Genomic DNA, 19,738 nt, shown 5'->3' with positions numbered 1-19,738 from the left:
AAATGAATATAGCGCCACCTGTTAAATTAATATAGCGCCACCTGTTAAACGACTATAGCGCCACCTGTTAAATGACTACAGCACCACCTGTTAAACGACTATAACAGCACCTGTTAAACGACTATAACAGCACCTGTTAAATGACTATAGCGCCACCTGTTAAATGAACCTGTTAAATGACTATAGCACCACCTGTTAAATAACTACAGCACCACCAGTTAAATGACTATAGCGCCACCTGTTAAATGACTATAGCACCACCTGTTAAATGACTATAGCGCCACCTGTTAAATGAACCTGTTAAATGACTATAACAGCACCTGTTAAATGACTATAACAGCACCTGTTAAATGACTATAGCGCCACCTGTTAAATGACTATAACAGCACCTGTTAAATGACTATAGCGCCACCTGTAAATTACTATAGCGCCACCTGTTAAATGACTACAGCACCACCTGTTACATAACTATAGCACCACCTGTTACATAACTATAGCACCACCTGTAACATGACAATAGCACCACCTGTAACATGACAATAGCACCACCTGTTAAATGACTATAGCACCACATGTTAAATGACTATAGCACCACCTGTTAAATGACTATAGCACCACCTGTTAAATGACTATAGCACCACCTGTTAAATGACTATAGCACCACCTCTTAAATGACTATAGCACCACCTGTTAAATGACTATAGCACCACCTGTTAAATGACTATAGCACCACCTGTTAAATGACTATAGCACCACCTGTTAAATGACTATAGCACCACCTGTTAAATGACTATAGCACCACCTGTTAAATGACTATAGCACCACCTGTTAAATGACTATAGCACCACATGTTAAATGATTATAGCACCACCTGTTAAATGACTATAGCACCACATGTTAAATGACTATAGCACCACCTGTTAAATGATAATAGCACCGCCTGTTAAATGACTATAGCGCCCCCTGTTAAATTATTTTTGAACCTGTTAAATGACTATAGCACCACCTGTTAAATGACAATAGCACCACATGTTAAATGATTAAAGCACCACCTGTTAAATGACTATAGCGCCACCTGTAAAATGACTATAGCGCCACCTGTTAAATTATTATATCGCCACCTGTTAAATGACTACAGCGCCACCTGTTAAATGACTATAGCGCCACCTGTGAAATGACTATAGCGCCACCTGTTAAATGACTATAGCGCCCCCTGTTAAATTATTTTTGAACCTGTTAAATGACTATAGCACCACCTGTTAAATGACAATAGCACCACATGTTAAATGATTAAAGCACCACCTGTTAAATGACTATAGCGCCACCTGTTAAATGACTATAGCGCCACCTGTTAAATTATTATATCGCCACCTGTGAAATGACTATAGCACCACCTGTTAAATGACTATATCGCCAACTGTTAAATGACAATAGCACCACCTGTAAAATGATTTTTGCACCACATGTTAAATGAACCTGTGAAATGACTATAGCACCAACTGCTAAATGATTAGAGCACCACTTGTTAAATGACTATAGCGCCACCTGTGAAATGACTATAGCGCCACCTGTTAAATGAATATAGCGCCACCTGTTAAATGAATATAGCGCCACCTGTTAAATGAATATAGCGCCACCTGTTAAACGACTATAGCGCCACCTGTTAAATGACTACAGCACCACCTGTTAAACGACTATAACAGCACCTGTTAAACGACTATAACAGCACCTGTTAAATGACTATAGCGCCACCTGTTAAATAACTACAGCACCACCAGTTAAATGACTATAGCGCCACCTGTTAAATGACTATAGCACCACCTGTTAAATGACTATAGCGCCACCTGTTAAATGAACCTGTTAAATGACTATAACAGCACCTGTTAAATGACTATAACAGCACCTGTTAAATGACTATAGCGCCACCTGTTAAATGACTATAACAGCACCTGTTAAATGACTATAGCGCCACCTGTAAATTACTATAGCGCCACCTGTTAAATGACTACAGCACCACCTGTTACATAACTATAGCACCACCTGTTACATAACTATAGCACCACCTGTAACATGACAATAGCACCACCTGTAACATGACAATAGCACCACCTGTTAAATGACTATAGCACCACCTGTTAAATGACTATAGCACCACCTGTTAAATGACTATAGCACCACCTGTTAAATGACTATAGCACCACCTGTTAAATGACTATAGCACCACCTGTTAAATGACTATAGCACCACCTGTTAAATGACTATAGCACCACCTGTTAAATGACTATAGCACCACCTGTTAAATGACTATAGCACCACCTGTTAAATGACTATAGCACCACCTGTTAAATGACTATAGCACCACCTGTTAAATGACTATAGCACCACATGTTAAATGATTATAGCACCACCTGTTAAATGACTATAGCACCACATGTTAAATGACTATAGCACCACCTGTTAAATGATAAGAGCACCGCCTGTTAAATGACTATAGCGCCCCCTGTTAAATTATTTTTGAACCTGTTAAATGACTATAGCACCACCTGTTAAATGACAATAGCACCACATGTTAAATGATTAAAGCACCACCTGTTAAATGACTATAGCGCCACCTGTTAAATGACTATAGCGCCACCTGTTAAATGACTATAGCGCCACCTGTTAAATTATTATATCGCCACCTGTTAAATGACTACAGCGCCACCTGTTAAATGACTATAGCGCCACCTGTGAAATGACTATAGCACCACCTGTTAAATGACTATATCGCCACCTGTTAAATGACAATAGCACCACCTGTAAAATGATTTTTGCACCACATGTTAAATGAACCTGTGAAATGACTATAGCACCAACTGCTAAATGATTAGAGCACCACTTGTTAAATGACTATAGCGCCACCTGTGAAATGACTATAGCGCCACCTGTTAAATGAATATAGCGCCACATGTTAAATGAATATAGCGCCACCTGTTAAATGAATATAGCGCCACCTGTTAAACGACTATAGCGCCACCTGTTAAATGACTACAGCACCACCTGTTAAACGACTATAACAGCACCTGTTAAACGACTATAACAGCACCTGTTAAATGACTATAGCGCCACCTGTTAAATGAACCTGTTAAATGACTATAGCACCACCTGTTAAATAACTACAGCACCACCAGTTAAATGATTATAACGCCACCTGTTAAATGACTATAGCGCCACCTGTTAAATGAATATAGCGCCACCTGTTAAATGAATATAGCGCCACCTGTTAAACGACTATAGCGCCACCTGTTAAACGACTATAGCGCCACCTGTTAAATGACTACAGCACCACCTGTTAAACGACTATAACAGCACCTGTTAAACGACTATAACAGCACCTGTTAAATGACTATAGCGCCACCTGTTAAATGAACCTGTTAAATGACTATAGCACCACCTGTTAAATAACTACAGCACCACCAGTTAAATGACTATAGCGCCACCTGTTAAATGACTATAGCACCACCTGTTAAATGACTATAGCGCCACCTGTTAAATGAACCTGTTAAATGACTATAACAGCACCTGTTAAATGACTATAACAGCACCTGTTAAATGACTATAGCGCCACCTGTTAAATGACTATAACAGCACCTGTTAAATGACTATAGCGCCACCTGTAAATTACTATAGTGCCACCTGTTAAATGACTACAGCACCACCTGTTACATAACTATAGCACCACCTGTTACATAACTATAGCACCACCTGTAACATGACAATAGCACCACCTGTAACATGACAATAGCACCACCTGTTAAATGACTATAGCACCACATGTTAAATGACTATAGCACCACCTGTTAAATGACTATAGCACCACCTGTTAAATGACTATAGCGCCACCTGTTAAATGACTACAGCACCACCTGTTACATAACTATAGCACCACCTGTTACATAACTATAGCACCACCTGTAACATGACAATAGCACCACCTGTAACATGACAATAGCACCACAGCACCTGTTAAATGACTATAGCGCCACCTGTTAAATGACTATAACAGCACCTGTTAAATGACTATAGCGCCACCTGTAAATTACTATAGCGCCACCTGTTAAATGACTACAGCACCACCTGTTACATAACTATAGCACCACCTGTTACATAACTATAGCACCACCTGTAACATGACAATAGCACCACCTGTAACATGACAATAGCACCACCTGTTAAATGACTATAGCACCACATGTTAAATGACTATAGCACCACCTGTTAAATGAATATAGCGCCACCTGTTAAACGACTATAGCGCCACCTGTTAAATGACTACAGCACCACCTGTTAAACGACTATAACAGCACCTGTTAAACGACTATAACAGCACCTGTTAAATGACTATAGCGCCACCTGTTAAATGAACCTGTTAAATGACTATAGCACCACCTGTTAAATAACTACAGCACCACCAGTTAAATGACTATAGCGCCACCTGTTAAATGACTATAGCGCCACCTGTTAAATGAATATAGCGCCACCTGTTAAATGAATATAGCGCCACCTGTTAAACGACTATAGCGCCACCTGTTAAATGACTACAGCACCACCTGTTAAACGACTATAACAGCACCTGTTAAACGACTATAACAGCACCTGTTAAATGACTATAGCGCCACCTGTTAAATGAACCTGTTAAATGACTATAGCACCACCTGTTAAATAACTACAGCACCACCAGTTAAATGACTATAGCACCACCTGTTAAATGACTATAGCGCCACCTGTTAAATGAACCTGTTAAATGACTATAACAGCACCTGTTAAATGACTATAACAGCACCTGTTAAATGACTATAGCGCCACCTGTTAAATGACTATAACAGCACCTGTTAAATGACTATAGCGCCACCTGTAAATTACTATAGCGCCACCTGTTAAATGACTACAGCACCACCTGTTACATAACTATAGCACCACCTGTTACATAACTATAGCACCACCTGTAACATGACAATAGCACCACCTGTAACATGACAATAGCACCACCTGTTAAATGACTATAGCACCACATGTTAAATGACTATAGCACCACCTGTTAAATGACTATAGCACCACCTGTTAAATGACTATAGCACCACCTGTTAAATGACTATAGCACCACCTGTTAAATGACTATAGCGCCACCTGTTAAATGACTATAACAGCACCTGTTAAATGACTATAGCGCCACCTGTAAATTACTATAGCGCCACCTGTTAAATGACTACAGCACCACCTGTTACATAACTATAGCACCACCTGTTACATAACTATAGCACCACCTGTAACATGACAATAGCACCACCTGTAACATGACAATAGCACCACATGTTAAATGATTAAAGCACCACCTGTTAAATGACTATAGCACCACCTGTTAAATGACTATAGCACCACCTGTTAAATGACTATAGCACCACCTGTTAAATGACTATAGCACCACCTGTTAAATGACTATAGCACCACCTGTTAAATGACTATAGCACCACCTGTGAAATGACTATAGCACCACCTGTTAAATGACTATAGCACCACCTGTTAAATGACTATAGCACCACCTGTTAAATGACTATAGCACCACATGTTAAATGATTATAGCACCACCTGTTAAATGACTATAGCACCACATGTTAAATGACTATAGCACCACCTGTTAAATGACTATAGCACCACCTGTTAAATGACTATAGCACCACCTGTTAAATGACTATAGCACCACCTGTTAAATGACTATAGCACCACCTGTTAAATGACTATAGCACCACCTGTTAAATGACTATAGCACCACCTGTTAAATGACTATAGCACCACCTGTTAAATGACTATAGCACCACCTGTTAAATGACTATAGCACCACCTGTTAAATGACTATAGCACCACCTGTTAAATGACTTTAGCACCACATGTTAAATGACTATAGCACCACCTGTTAAATGACTATAGCGCCCCCTGTTAAATTATTTTTGAACCTGTTAAATGACTATAGCACCACCTGTTAAATGACAATAGCGCAACCTGTTAAATGACTATAGCGCCACCTGTTAAATGACTATAGCGCCACCTGTTAAATGACTACAGCGCCACCTGTTAAATGACTAAAGCGCCACCTGTGAAATGACTATAGCACCACCTGTTAAATGACTATATCGCCACCTGTTAAATGACAATAGCACCACCTGTAAAATGATTTTTGCACCACATGTTAAATGAACCTGTGAAATGACTATAGCACCAACTGCTAAATGATTAGAGCACCACTTGTTAAATGACTATAGCGCCACCTGTGAAATGACTATAGCGCCACCTGTTAAATGAATATAGCGCCACCTGTTAAACGACTATAGCGCCACCTGTTAAATGACTACAGCACCACCTGTTAAACGACTATAACACCACCTGTTAAACGACTATAACAGCACCTGTTAAACGACTATAACAGCACCTGTTAAATGACTATAGCGCCACCTGTTAAATGAACCTGTTAAATGACTATAGCACCACCTGTTAAATAACTACAGCACCACCAGTTAAATGACTATAGCGCCACCTGTTAAATGACTATAGCACCACCTGTTAAATGACTATAGCGCCACCTGTTAAACGAACCTGTTAAATGACTATAACAGCACCTGTTAAATGACTATAACAGCACCTGTTAAATGACTATAGCGCCACCTGTTAAATAACTATAACAGCACCTGTTAAATGACTATAGCGCCACCTGTAAATTACTATAGCGCCACCTGTTAAATGACTACAGCACCACCTGTTACATAACTATAGCACCACCTGTTACATAACTATAGCACCACCTGTAACATGACAATAGCACCACCTGTAACATGACAATAGCACCACATGTTAAATGATTAAAGCGCCACCTGTTAAATGACTATAGCGCCACCTGTTAAATGACTATAGCGCCACCTGTTAAATGACTATATCGCCACCTGTTAAATGACTATATCGCCACCTGTTAAATGACTATATCACCACATGTTAAATGACTATAGCGCCACCTGTAAATTACTATAGCGCCACCTGTTAAATGACTACAGCACCACCTGTTACATAACTATAGCACCACCTGTTACATAACTATAGCACCACCTGTAACATGACAATAGCACCACCTGTAACATGACAATAGCACCACATGTTAAATGATTAAAGCACCACCTGTTAAATGACTATAGCGCCACCTGTTAAATGACTATAGCGCCACCTGTTAAATGACTATAGCGCCACCTGTTAAATGACTATAGCGCCACCTGTTAAATGACTATAGCGCCACCTGTTAAATGACTATAGTGCCACCTGTTAAATGAACCTGTTAAATGACTATAGCACCACCTGTTAAATGAACCTGTTAAACGACTACAGCACCTGTAACATGACAATGGCACCACATGTTAAATGATTAAAGCACCACCTGTTAAATGACTATAGCGCCACCTGTTAAATGACTATAGCGCCACCTGTTAAATGACTATAGCACCACCTGTTAAATGACTATAGCACCACCTGTTAAATGACTATAGCACCACCTGTTAAACGACTATAGCGCCACCTGTTAAATGACTATAGCACCAACTGTTAAATGACTATAGCGCCACCTGTTAAATGACTACAGCACCACCTGCTAAATGACTATAGCACCACCTGTTAAATGACTATAGCGCCACCTGTTAAATGACTATAGCACCACCTGTTAAATGATTATAGCGCCACCTGTTAAATGACTATAGCGCCACCTGTTAAATGACTATAGCACCACCTGTTAAATGACTATAGCACCACCTGTTAAATGACTATAGCGCCACCTGTTAAATGACTATAGCACCACCTGTTAAATGACTATAGCACCACCTGTTAAATGACTACAGCACCACCTGTTAAATGACTACAGCGCCACCTGTTAAATGACCACAGCGCCACCTGTTAAATGACCACAGCGCCACCTGTTAAATGACTATAGCGCCACCTGTTAAACGACTATAGCACCACCTGTTAAACGACTACAGCGCCATCTGTTAAATGAATATAGCGCCACCTGTTAAATGAACCTGTTAAACGACTACAGCACCACCTGTTAAACGACTATAGCACCACCTGTTAAACGACTATAGCGCCACCTGTTAAACGACTACAGCGCCACCTGTTAAACGACTACAGCGCCACCTGTTAAACGACTACAGCGCCACCTGTTAAATGACTATAGCGCCACCTGTTAAATGACTATAGCACCACCTGTTAAATGACTATAGCACCACCTGTTAAATGACTATAGCACCACCTGTTAAATGACTATAGCACCACATGTTAAATGACTATAGCGCCACCTGTTAAATGACTATAGCACCACATGTTAAATGACTATAGCACCACCTGTTAAATGACTACAGCGCCACCTGTTAAATGACTATAGCGCCACCTGTTAAATGACTATAGCGCCACCTGTTAAATGACTATAGCGCCACCTGTTAAATGACTACAGCACCACCTGTTAAATGACTATAGCGCCACCTGTTAAATGACTATAGCGCCACCTGTTAAATGACTATAGCGCCACCTGTTAAATGAACCTGTTAAATGACTACAGCACTACCTGTTAAACGACTATAGCACCACCTGTTAAACGACTATAGCACCACCTGTTAAACGACTATAGCACCACCTGTTAAACGACTATAGCACCACCTGTTAAACGACTACAGCGCCACCTGTTAAATGAACCTGTTAAACGACTATAGCACCACCTGTTAAACGACTATAGCACCACCTGTTAAACGACTATAGCACCACCTGTTAAACGACTATAGCACCACCTGTTAAACGACTATAGCACCACCTGTTAAACGACTACAGCGCCACCTGTTAAATGAATATAGCGCCACCTGTTAAATGAACCTGTTAAACGACTATAGCACCACCTGTTAAACGACTATAGCACCACCTGTTAAACGACTATAGCACCACCTGTTAAACGACTATAGCACCACCTGTTAAACGACTACAGCGCCACCTGTTAAACGACTATAGCACCACCTGTTAAACGACTATAGCACCACCTGTTAAACGACTATAGCACCACCTGTTAAACGACTACAGCGCCACCTGTTAACTTAAGTCTACCCCTTCCTTTTTCGAACATTCTTTTAAAAATCGCGCAACTTTTCAGCGTCCTGCTACTCATGCCAGGAATATAGTATATGCATATGATTAGTATGTGTGGATAGAAAACACTCTGAAGTTTCTAAAACTGGTTAAATCACGGCTGTGACTATAACAGATCGTGTGTTTCATCGAAAAGCGCAAGAAAAACTGCTCTCTGAAAGCTAAAAATAATTTCCATAAGTCACTTTCATGGGTTGTTAAAAGGGGACAAAATTTAATATCGACCTGCATGCAATTCATACAAATTCCACACGATGTCGCCATTGTCGTCATTTTCAATTGAATTTTTTGTTGGAAAATCCAACTATCTGGATTCCGTTTCTTCCGGTCTCCACCAGGCTCTTTTCAATGTGGACATTGGCAGCCATTGATTTGCAGACGAGGAGCTATTGAATATACATCGCCCTGTAATCATTTTGATAGATTATAAACGTTTACTAATACCTAAAGTTGGATTACAAAAGGATTTCGAAGTGTTTTGTGAAAGTTTATCGTCGACTTTTTTAATTTTAAAAAATGACGCAGCGTTTAAAAACGATGTTTTTTTCTGAATGACACAGCTTCCATAGAAAGCTATTTTGGGTATATATGGACCGATTTAAACGAAAAAAATACCCAATAGTGATGTTTATGGGGCATATAGGAGTGCCAAGAAAGAAGCTCGTCAAAGGTAATGAATGTTTTATATTTTATTTCTGCGTTTTGTGTTGCACCGGCTAAGCTATATCTTTGTTTACATCGCATTCAGGCATTTTGGGGTGTTGCATGCTATCAGATAATAGCTTCTCATGCTTTCGCCGAAAAGCATTTTAAAAATCTGACTTGTTGGCTAGGTTCACAACGAGTGTAGCTATAATTCAATACCCTGCTGGTGAATTTTGATCAAGGTTTGAGTTTTAACGAGTACATTTAGCATTTAGCGTAGCGCATTTGCATTTCCAGGTGCCTAGTTGAGACATATGCGTCTCAAGTAGAATCAAGAAGTTAAATGAATATAGCGCCACCTGTTAAATGAACCTGTTAAACGACTATAGCGCCACCTGTTAAATGACTATAGCGCCACCTGTTAAACGACTACAGCGCCACCTGTTAAATGAATATAGCGCCACCTGTTAAATGAATATAGCGCCACCTGTTAAATGAATATAGCGCCACCTGTTAAATGAACCTGTTAAACGACTATAGCGCCACCTGTTAAACGACTATAGCGCCACCTGTTAAATGAACCTGTTAAACGACTATAGCGCCACCTGTTAAAAGACTATAGCGCCACCTGTTAAACGACTATAGCGCCACCTGTTAAACGACTATAACGCCACCTGTTAAATTAACCTGTTAAACAACTATAGCGCCACCTGTTAAACGACTAAAGCGCCACCTGTTAAACGACTATAGCGCCACCTGTTAAACGACTATAGCGCCACCTGTTAAACGACTATAGCGCCACCTGTTAAACGACTATAGCGCCACCTGTTAAACGACTATAGCGCCACCTGTTAAACGACTATAGCGCCACCTGTTAAACGACTATAGCGCCACCTGTTAAACGACTATAGCGCCACCTGTTAAACGACTATAGCGCCACCTGTTAAACGACTATAGCGCCACCTGTTAAACGACTATAGCGCCACCTGTTAAACGACTATAGCGCCACCTGTTAAACGACTATAGCGCCACCTGTTAAACGACTATAGCGCCACCTGTTAAACGACTATAGCACCACCTGTTAAACGACTATAGCACCACCTGTTAAACGACTATAGCACCACCTGTTAAACGACTATAGCACCACCTGTTAAATTAACCTGTTAAACGACTATAGCGCCATCTGTTAAATGACTATAGCACCACAGAATTATATTATTTGAGTTCAGTGGTTATAGTGCCATATTTAACTACTGGCAATATATATATAACTAGCTTACCTGGTTAAATAAAGGTGAAATAAATAAATAAAAATGTTAAAGTAAGCACTTCACAGTAAGGTCAGTAAGGCCTGTAGTATTCGGCACATGTGAATAATACAATTTGATTTGAGACTTGTCTAAACCCAAATATAAGAATACGAATTCAATTGTGCTTTCCCCAACTCCAAGTCTCCCTGCCTAGTTTTTAAATTGATTTATTTAACCTTTATTTAACCAGTCAGACCAGTTGACAACAAGGTCTCATTTACAACTGAGACCTGGCCAAGATAAAGCAAAGCAGTGTGACACAGACAACAACACAGACTTACACATGGAAAAAACAAATATACAGTCAATAATACAGTAGAAAAAGTCTATATACAGTGTGTGCAAAATAGGTAGGATAAGGGAGGTAAGGCAATAAATAGGCCATGGTGGCAAAGCAATTACAATATAGCAATTAAACACTGGATGAGGTAGATGTGCAGAAGATGAATGTGCAAGTAGAGATACTGGGGTGCAAAGGAGCAAGATGAATAAATACAGTATGGGGATGAGGTAGTTGGATGGGCTATTTACAGATGGGCTATGTGCAGTATAGTATAGTACCTCAGACAGCCCTCAATCCATCCACTCTCCTCTACTGGCTTTTAAAAACTATTGCAGACTGTTTACTCCGTCTCGACTGGTTCACTAGGGACGAGTTTCGTGCTTATATTCAAACTGGATCTTCTAATATTTTCGCATTTCTATTCAACCTGAATCCTCTCAGCTTCCATATTGCAGTCTCAGGAGCAGTGAAAAATAACAGGTAGAACTAGACATCGGGTTTAAGCTCCACACACCCCTAGACATTTGTGGTTTTGAAGACAGTGCGGGATGGACTCAGAGCTGTGTCTGAGGGGTTCGGCACGCACGCACACACACAGCTCTGCCTTGAAATGGCCCTGATGCCAACTGCCTGCTGAGTAGAGGGAGCTACCCAAACTCAATGTCCCAGCCAAACGTCATGACGTGAATGTTTCTTCTTCACAGTAAGTCTGGATTTGAGTCCCTCCCCAACGATTTCTAGAATGCAAACACATTCTAACCAGAGCCAGAATACACGTGGATAAAGCGGAGTTTTGAAAATGCGTCATTGGCTTTGATACTCCAAATGGTTAGAGACGATCCAAACTCTGATGACTCAATTTGACGTCATCAGAATACTTCAACGACAGCAGCCTCAGACTGAAGTATCTCGCGAATGACAGAGCAGCGGAAGAATTCAGTTTGAGTCATCAGACAAAAGGGAGCTAGGTTCAGGAGGGTAAATGAATGAGCATGTCATCCCTGATGCGTGAGTTATCCCCAATCATAAAGGTTTATAGACTTCTCTCTATTCCCCTGTTCTCCTCCCCAGGCCTGACACTCAAACCTCTGTCTCTAACCTACCTCCCCATATGATGGAGCGAAGTGTCCTATTCTCACACTATTCTCTTCCTGTACTACCTAAGAGTCACACAAACATGTGCAGGTAAGAGAGACACTAGAGAGATGCTACAGAGCAACACTGACACACAAACATACGCAAACACTACCAAACAAACACAAAATGTGCACCGCACACAGACACAACATACCACACACAGCAAGACCTCAGTGAAAAGACAGAGTGGAAATAGACAGGAAGAAAGGCAGAGCGGGGATAGTCAAACTCACACCTTTGCTTCCTGTTGACGGATTACAGAACGGTCTTATTTTATGACATTGTATTTCCTGGGAATCGTTGAGCATAATAGGCACGCATGCCAACAACTGCTCACACACACACACGCGCGCGCACACACACACACACACACACACACACACAGACACACACACACAGACACGCTCACCCCCCATGTATTCCTGTGGCATTTCCAGGCAGGCTGGGATGTGTAGCTAACTACTGTAACAAATGCAGAAGCACGGAGTAGAAATATCATAATGAGAAGGAATAGCAAAGTTCACCAGGTGGCTCAGAGGGAAATATCACTTGTTCCTATTGGACAGGCAGCCTGATCAGCATGGAGGTGGAGAAAGGAAGGTTAAAACACATACACACACAAGCAGGAAGGTGGATGAAACGACAAGCTTATCAAACACATCACTGTGAAGGCTAAGACAAAACATAATCTGTGAAGTAGAACTCCAGCGTGGGAAAATAAATTGGTTGACCCAATTTGTGCACATAACAAGGCATTTCAGCTGCATACAGAATCCATGAGATACATGATTATGAAATTTATGGCTTTCAATAGAAAGTACATTTAATATGAGCAAAAACTGACCAAAAAAAGCCATCAATATAGCTTTTAGTTGTTGTTTTAATTACGCATGACCTGCACTAGAACCAGTAGGCCAGCTAAGTACAAATCTAGAGTGTGAATCAGACTAAAAGCAATGTTGCAGCCAAATGACGAGTCAGGTGCCTCAGGAAATATGAATCCATATAGCACCGTACATACATAGTCAAACACAGGTAGGGGAAACATTCATTAACATTCAGAAGGTTCAGTCTAACCAGCAGGAGAGTTTCGATTTATGTGCAAATCAACCCTTATCCATACCGCCTCACAAATACACACGCACACACAGGACTATGTTAAGGCAATGTTCCCACATGATGTGTAATTGGTCGGTTCTGGGATTACCTCTGCAGCTAAACTGCCAAAACAACATCATCTGCGCTGAGACTCTGAGCTGCCTGTCTGTCATTCTCTACTCTGTTTTTAACAAGCTTCACCAGCCGACTGATGGAACGGACAGCTTCATATTTACAGTGGAGAGTTGGAGGGCAGCATAAGGGAATTAAGAATGAGATTGGTCCTCCTGTATAGATTCTCTATGTGTAATGGCTTAGATCAGGCCTCAGTGACCTGCTGACTGTGTGCGCGAGCGTTGCAGAATAAAATGTACACATACATGCTATTCAATCACTGCACCGAACACTGCTGGCACGCGTCTGCGCAGCCAGGCGGGAAAATAAAACTTGGTTCTATTTGTGACGCTTGACGCGATGCAAGTCCTGCCTCTCCCCATCTCCTCATTGGTTTTTAGGAGCATATACCCACAAGGGTGATTGAAAGATGAACTGAGGTCCACACTCCAGTCCAGTTGGTGGTGGTAATGCACCTTAATGTTGATTGCCAACAGCCATATAAATTCCAAAGAAGAAGAAGCAGCCTGAAGGAGGAGTGATTACTAGAAACTTTAACTTTTTTATCTGTGAATTAATTGTCGTAGTGGACTTTGTGCATTTCAGGTAAAATAACAACCCAATGTTTATATTCCTGGACGAATTAGCTGGCAACAGCAAGCTAGCTAGCTAAATTGTAATGAACACTGAATGCTTTTCGACCTGTCCCCAAATGAATATAGTCGGTTCAGAGTTTGTTTTGATATCTCAACCTGCGAGTCCTGATCGCGTCTGGTGTGGGTGGACAAAATCGACATGCGCGCGAGCGGTCTGGTCAGCATGTGAAACAGTGTTGTGAAATAAATAAATCGTTTTTAAATAAATCGTTTTTAAAGATGCCATGCGTGCAATTTTAGGAGTTAAGAAATCAATGTGGTAGAACTGGAAAGCTGTGATGTCCCTCTTAAATGTGGACATCAAAACTGCTTTGAAAGATGTGTTTTCCCTGGATCGTAGCTGGAAACAGGCATCTACTTGATTAGACCACCTGGTTTCCCTGGATCGTAGCTGGAAACAGGCATCTACTTGATTAGACCACCTGGTTTTCCTGGATCGTAGCTGGAAACAGGCATCTACTTGATTAGACCCCTGGTTTCCCTGGATCGTAGCTGGAAACAGGCATCTACTTGATTAGACCACCTGGTTTCCCTGGATCGTAGCTGGAAGCAGGCATCTACTTGATTAGACCACCTGGTTTCCCTGGATCGTAGCTGGAAACAGGCATCTACTTGATTAGACCACCTGGTTTCCCTGGATCGTAGCTGGAAGCAGGCATCTACTTGATTAGACCACCTGGTTTCCCTGGATCGTAGCTGGAAACAGGCATCTACTTGATTAGACCACCTGGTTTCCCTGGATCGTAGCTGGAAACAGGCATCTACTTGATTAGACCACCTGGTTTCCCTGGATCGTAGCTGGAAACAGGCATCTACTTGATTAGACCCCTGGTTTCCCTGGATCGTAGCTGGAAGCAGGCATCTACTTGATTAGACCACCTGGTTTCCCTGGATCGTAGCTGGAAACAGGCATCTACTTGATTAGACCACCTGGTTTCCCTGGATCGTAGCTGGAAACAGGCATCTATTTGATTAGACCACCTGGTTTCTTTGTTTTGTTTATTTCTTTGGTAAAATTGTAGTTTCTATATTCTTTATTTATGTTTTATTTACAAGTTGCTCCGTCTGTTTATTGGAACGAGTGTTATTTTTGTATGTAGTGTACCTGCTTGAATCTGAAAATTAAAAACGCTAGAAACAGGCCTAATATTTATTCATTATTATTTGACCTGGCTTTCCTTTTTCACATCCCCTGAAAACGTCTAGGTTATGTAATAAGGCGAGGAGATGTGTATAAGGAGAGGGAATGGTCGAGTGGACGCGGATGGGAGGTTGTGTGTGTGTGCATGCGTACGTTATAGCTAACCATAGGTGCTCCGTGATGAATCACAATGGAGAGGTTCACCCCTGCAGACAGAACTTAACGAACTCTACAACACCAAAGCCACACACACACACACACACACAGAGAATGTAGTTCAGCAAGACATCAGCCTGTTCTCTCCACTGATTGAGATCAGCTGCACCCTGATAGAGACACGCCACATTAACTCTGTGTACCTTCTTGTCTATGTGTGAAAAGCTGCAGCTAGCCTCTCTGTCTGTCGGTCTGTCTATCCTCAGCTCCCTCCCTGCTTTTTAAACAAACAGCTACACTCACCCTAATTACCACAACACGAGGCTTGTTAACTATCTGCAGCATCAGAAAATGGGAAATACAACACAAGGAGGGAAATAAAACAACCTTCAGAAGTCATGAAATGCAGATGTGTAAAGTAGGGAAATGTTCCTGCTGAAATCTCAGTCATAAAAGGAACCCAGTTTAGAGAAGATGGGAGGAGAGGAGAGGGGAGAGGTGTCAGTCCTACCTTGACGTGGTTGTAGTCTGTCTTGCTGGACTCGCTGCCTAGGGGCTTGGTCTCGGCCCGGGGTTTGAGGACTTGTCTCAGGGGGCTGGAGATGGGAAGGCCTGTCACACTGATCCCATCTGGAACAGCAGCAGAGACGATCAGCCAGTCAGGAGACACAAAAGTACAGTAACCCCAGACTTAATATAATTTAACTATATTGACAGTTGTTAAAACGCACATTAGCACATAAACATATTAGGGTGAGAGAATTTCCCTAATCTTAAAGTATTTCCTGGTCCAATCAGGAGCCACTCCCATCTCTTCTTTATACATGAGGACATGATCATTTAAATACATTGTGTGAGCAGAATATGTAACAGCAGCTCACAGGCCTATCCTTTCTTTATATAGTTTTAATGCAGAGTTCAGGGCAGCAACAGAGCAACAACACAATCCTACACAGAGCTTCAGAGGACCATCAAACAGCCATATCAGCTTTCTGTATTCATGTGTGCGGCAGGGGTTCCTGCCTTCAGCTAGACATGCTACAAACCATCTCATAGTGTGACGTAGGCACTGAGCACACAGTCTCTCTGACGTTAGTGGAAACATCTTTGTCTCCAAGGGGAATCACTGGGTTAGCTGCTGCAAAGATCTGCCCCCTCTCCACACACACACACACACACACACACACACACACACACACACACACACACACACACACACACACACACACAGAGAGAGAGAAATGGGAACGACATGGTAGGAATTAAGTTCAAACAGTTAGAGCCCGCCAACTTTGACTCCATATTCCGCTTTGCTCCAAAGCTTTCCAACACATTCTACTGACACGGCTGGCATTTGTGAATAGTACTCCACGAGCGGCTAACCAGGGCCCAGAATCACAAAACACTGACGCAAAAATAAGAAGTTCCTCAACAATATCTTGAGATTTCACGATTTTCTTACGAACTTCTCAAATATCTTCTTGTTGCTCAGCAACTGTTTTAGCTAGCTATCAAGCTAGCAAAGGCAATCATGTTGGCATATTTCTTACTGAGATTACTCTTCTAAAACGTTTGGTTTAAAATAATCAATACTGAAACTTTCAGATTAAGTTTGTGAGTGAATTAAACATGTTCAATTGCTTTCATGAGCTTGTTCTCTCACTGCCTTGAGATTAAGACAAGGTTTAAGCTATCTTGGAATTTCCCAAAACATTTTTTTCAATAATAGAATTTCTTCTTAACTTTTTGCTTAAAGGAGAAACAAGAAATACTGTAAGAAAATTTCCAATAACCATTTTGAGGAATAGCAACTTTGCTTAACTTTCTTCTTGAGTCTATAGTTAAGGAAAACATTTCAGTTAAGAATAAATGTTTTCTTAAGAAGGTTTTGTGAATCTGTGCCCAGGTCCATATCCATAAAGCCTCTCAGAGTAGAACTGCTGATCTCAGATCAGTTTAGATTATAATGAATGAGATTACATGGACAGGGTACATCTGAGATGCTTTGTGAATATGAGCCCAGAACCACTACAGCTGACACAGTCAGTCAGCATTGTTGCCATGTCATTTTCCATATCCTACTCACAGAAACAGATATGCATCCAGACAGAGGGAGGTGGATGGAAAGAGGAAGAGAGAACACTGATAAACAGTATCTTTATTGACTAGTGCCTCCATTAAGGCCTACAGCCTGTTTCCAGACACACATACATCTTCATGTCTGATCCTGATAGAGAGCGAGGGCAGGAGAGAGACAGATAAAGAGACAAACAGAGAGAGAGACAGCGATAGAGACAAACAGAGAGAGAGACAGAGATAAAGAGACAAACAGAGAGCGAGGGCAGGAGAGAGACAGAGATAAAGAGAAACAGAGAGAGAGAAAGAGAGAGAGACAAACAGAGAGCAAGGGCAGGAGAGAGACAGAGATAGAGACAAACAGAGAGCGAGGGCAGGAGAGAGACAGAGATAAAGAGACAGACAGAGACAGCGATATAGAGACAAACAGAGAGAGAGACAGCGTTATAGAGACAGAGAGCGAGGGCAGGAGAGAGACAGATAAAGAGACAGACAGAGAGAGACAGCGATTAAGAGACAAACAGAGAGAGAGACAGAGATAAAGAGACAAACAGAGAGCGAGGGCAGGAGAGAGACAGAGATATAGAGACAAACAGAGAGAGAGGGCAGGAGAGAGACAGAGACAGAGACAAACAGAGAGAGACAGAGATAAAGAGACAAACAGAGAGAGAGGGCAGGAGAGAGACAGATAAAGAGACAAACAGAGAGCGAGGGCAGGAGAGAGACAGAGATAGAGACAAACAGAGAGAGAGGGCAGGAGAGAGACAGAGACAGAGACAAACAGAGAGAGACAGAGATAAAGAGACAAACAGAGAGCGAGGCAGGAGAGAGACAAACAGAGAGAGAGAAAGAGAGAGACAAACAGAGAGAGAGAAAGAGAGAGAGACAAACAGAGAGAGACAAACAGAGATAGAGACAGAGATAGAGACAAACAGAGAGCGAGGGCAGGAGAGAGACTGAGATAAAGAGAGAGAGAGAGAAAGAGAGAGACAAAACAGAGAGAAAGAGCGAGACAAACAGAGAGCGAGGGCAGGAGAGAGACAGAGATAGAGACAGAGATAGAGAGATAGACAGGGATAAAGAGACAAACAGAGAGACAGAGATAAAGAGACAGAGATAGAGACAGAGATAAAGAGACAGAGATAGAGACAGAGATAAAGAGACAGAGAGAGAGTCAGAGATAGAGACAAACAGAGAGCGAGGGCAGGAGAGAGACAGAGATAAAGAGACACACAGAGAGAGAGAGACAGACAGAGAGTGCATAACGGGCGGAGAGATTGAAGACGACATCACTCAACATCATCCCTCTTTCCTTGCCATCACCCTCCGTCTATCCCTGCCTCTTTCTCTCTCAATCTATCTCTCCATCTGCCTAGTGAGAGTCTGCGACTATAAATCACTACAGATTATATTAGTGACAGTGAATTGATCTAATGCAGAATGATATACTGAAAATCAACATCAACAAAGTCTTGTGAATCTCTGCAATGCCACCTTTTGGCTCTACACACACTTGTGCTTTTCCTGGAAGGTGAGTCAAGGATATTGTAGTAAAAGGGAGCCTATGACGGATTGCATTGCAAACAGAAACGCTTCTTCAATGTCCTTTCGAGGGGAGAGGAACATAAGGCTGTAAAATACAAGGCAACAAAGTCCTGTTCTGCTCCGTGGAGTGAGTGAGTGAGTGAGTGAGACAACACCTGAACATTTGGGCAGAGAGCTTGAATCTGGGAGGAGCTAGCAAAGGACCTTTGACCTCATTAACATAAATTGGTTTATTAGAAGCATCACGTAGACAGACAATTTCCTCCCTACACAGAGAGAGAGAGAGAGAGAGAGAGAGAGAGAGAGAGAGAGAGAGAGAGAGAGAGAGAGAGAGAGAGAGAGAGAGAGAGAGAGAGAGAGAGAGAGAGAGAGAGAGAGA

The 19,738-nt window shown here is 41.7% G+C and overlaps 1 protein-coding gene across 6 annotated transcripts in view; it reads right to left on the bottom strand.

The window, feature by feature from the left end:
- The window catches only part of LOC139392219 (trafficking protein particle complex subunit 9-like), a 292,725-nt gene that overhangs the window by 165,054 nt on the left and 107,933 nt on the right, over nt 1–19,738 (bottom strand). For all 6 annotated transcript variants that reach the window (XM_071140027.1, XM_071140031.1, XM_071140032.1 and 3 more), the window contains one exon: nt 16,250–16,368. In XM_071140027.1, coding sequence (XP_070996128.1) covers nt 16,250–16,368 — 119 coding nt within the window. The remainder of the gene's footprint in view (nt 1–16,249; nt 16,369–19,738) is intronic.

Source organism: Oncorhynchus clarkii, chromosome 32, assembly GCF_045791955.1.
Source record: "Oncorhynchus clarkii lewisi isolate Uvic-CL-2024 chromosome 32, UVic_Ocla_1.0, whole genome shotgun sequence".
Classification (NCBI taxonomy): Eukaryota; Metazoa; Chordata; class Actinopteri; order Salmoniformes; family Salmonidae; genus Oncorhynchus; species Oncorhynchus clarkii.
This window is presented reverse-complemented; position numbering and strand designations above follow the sequence as displayed.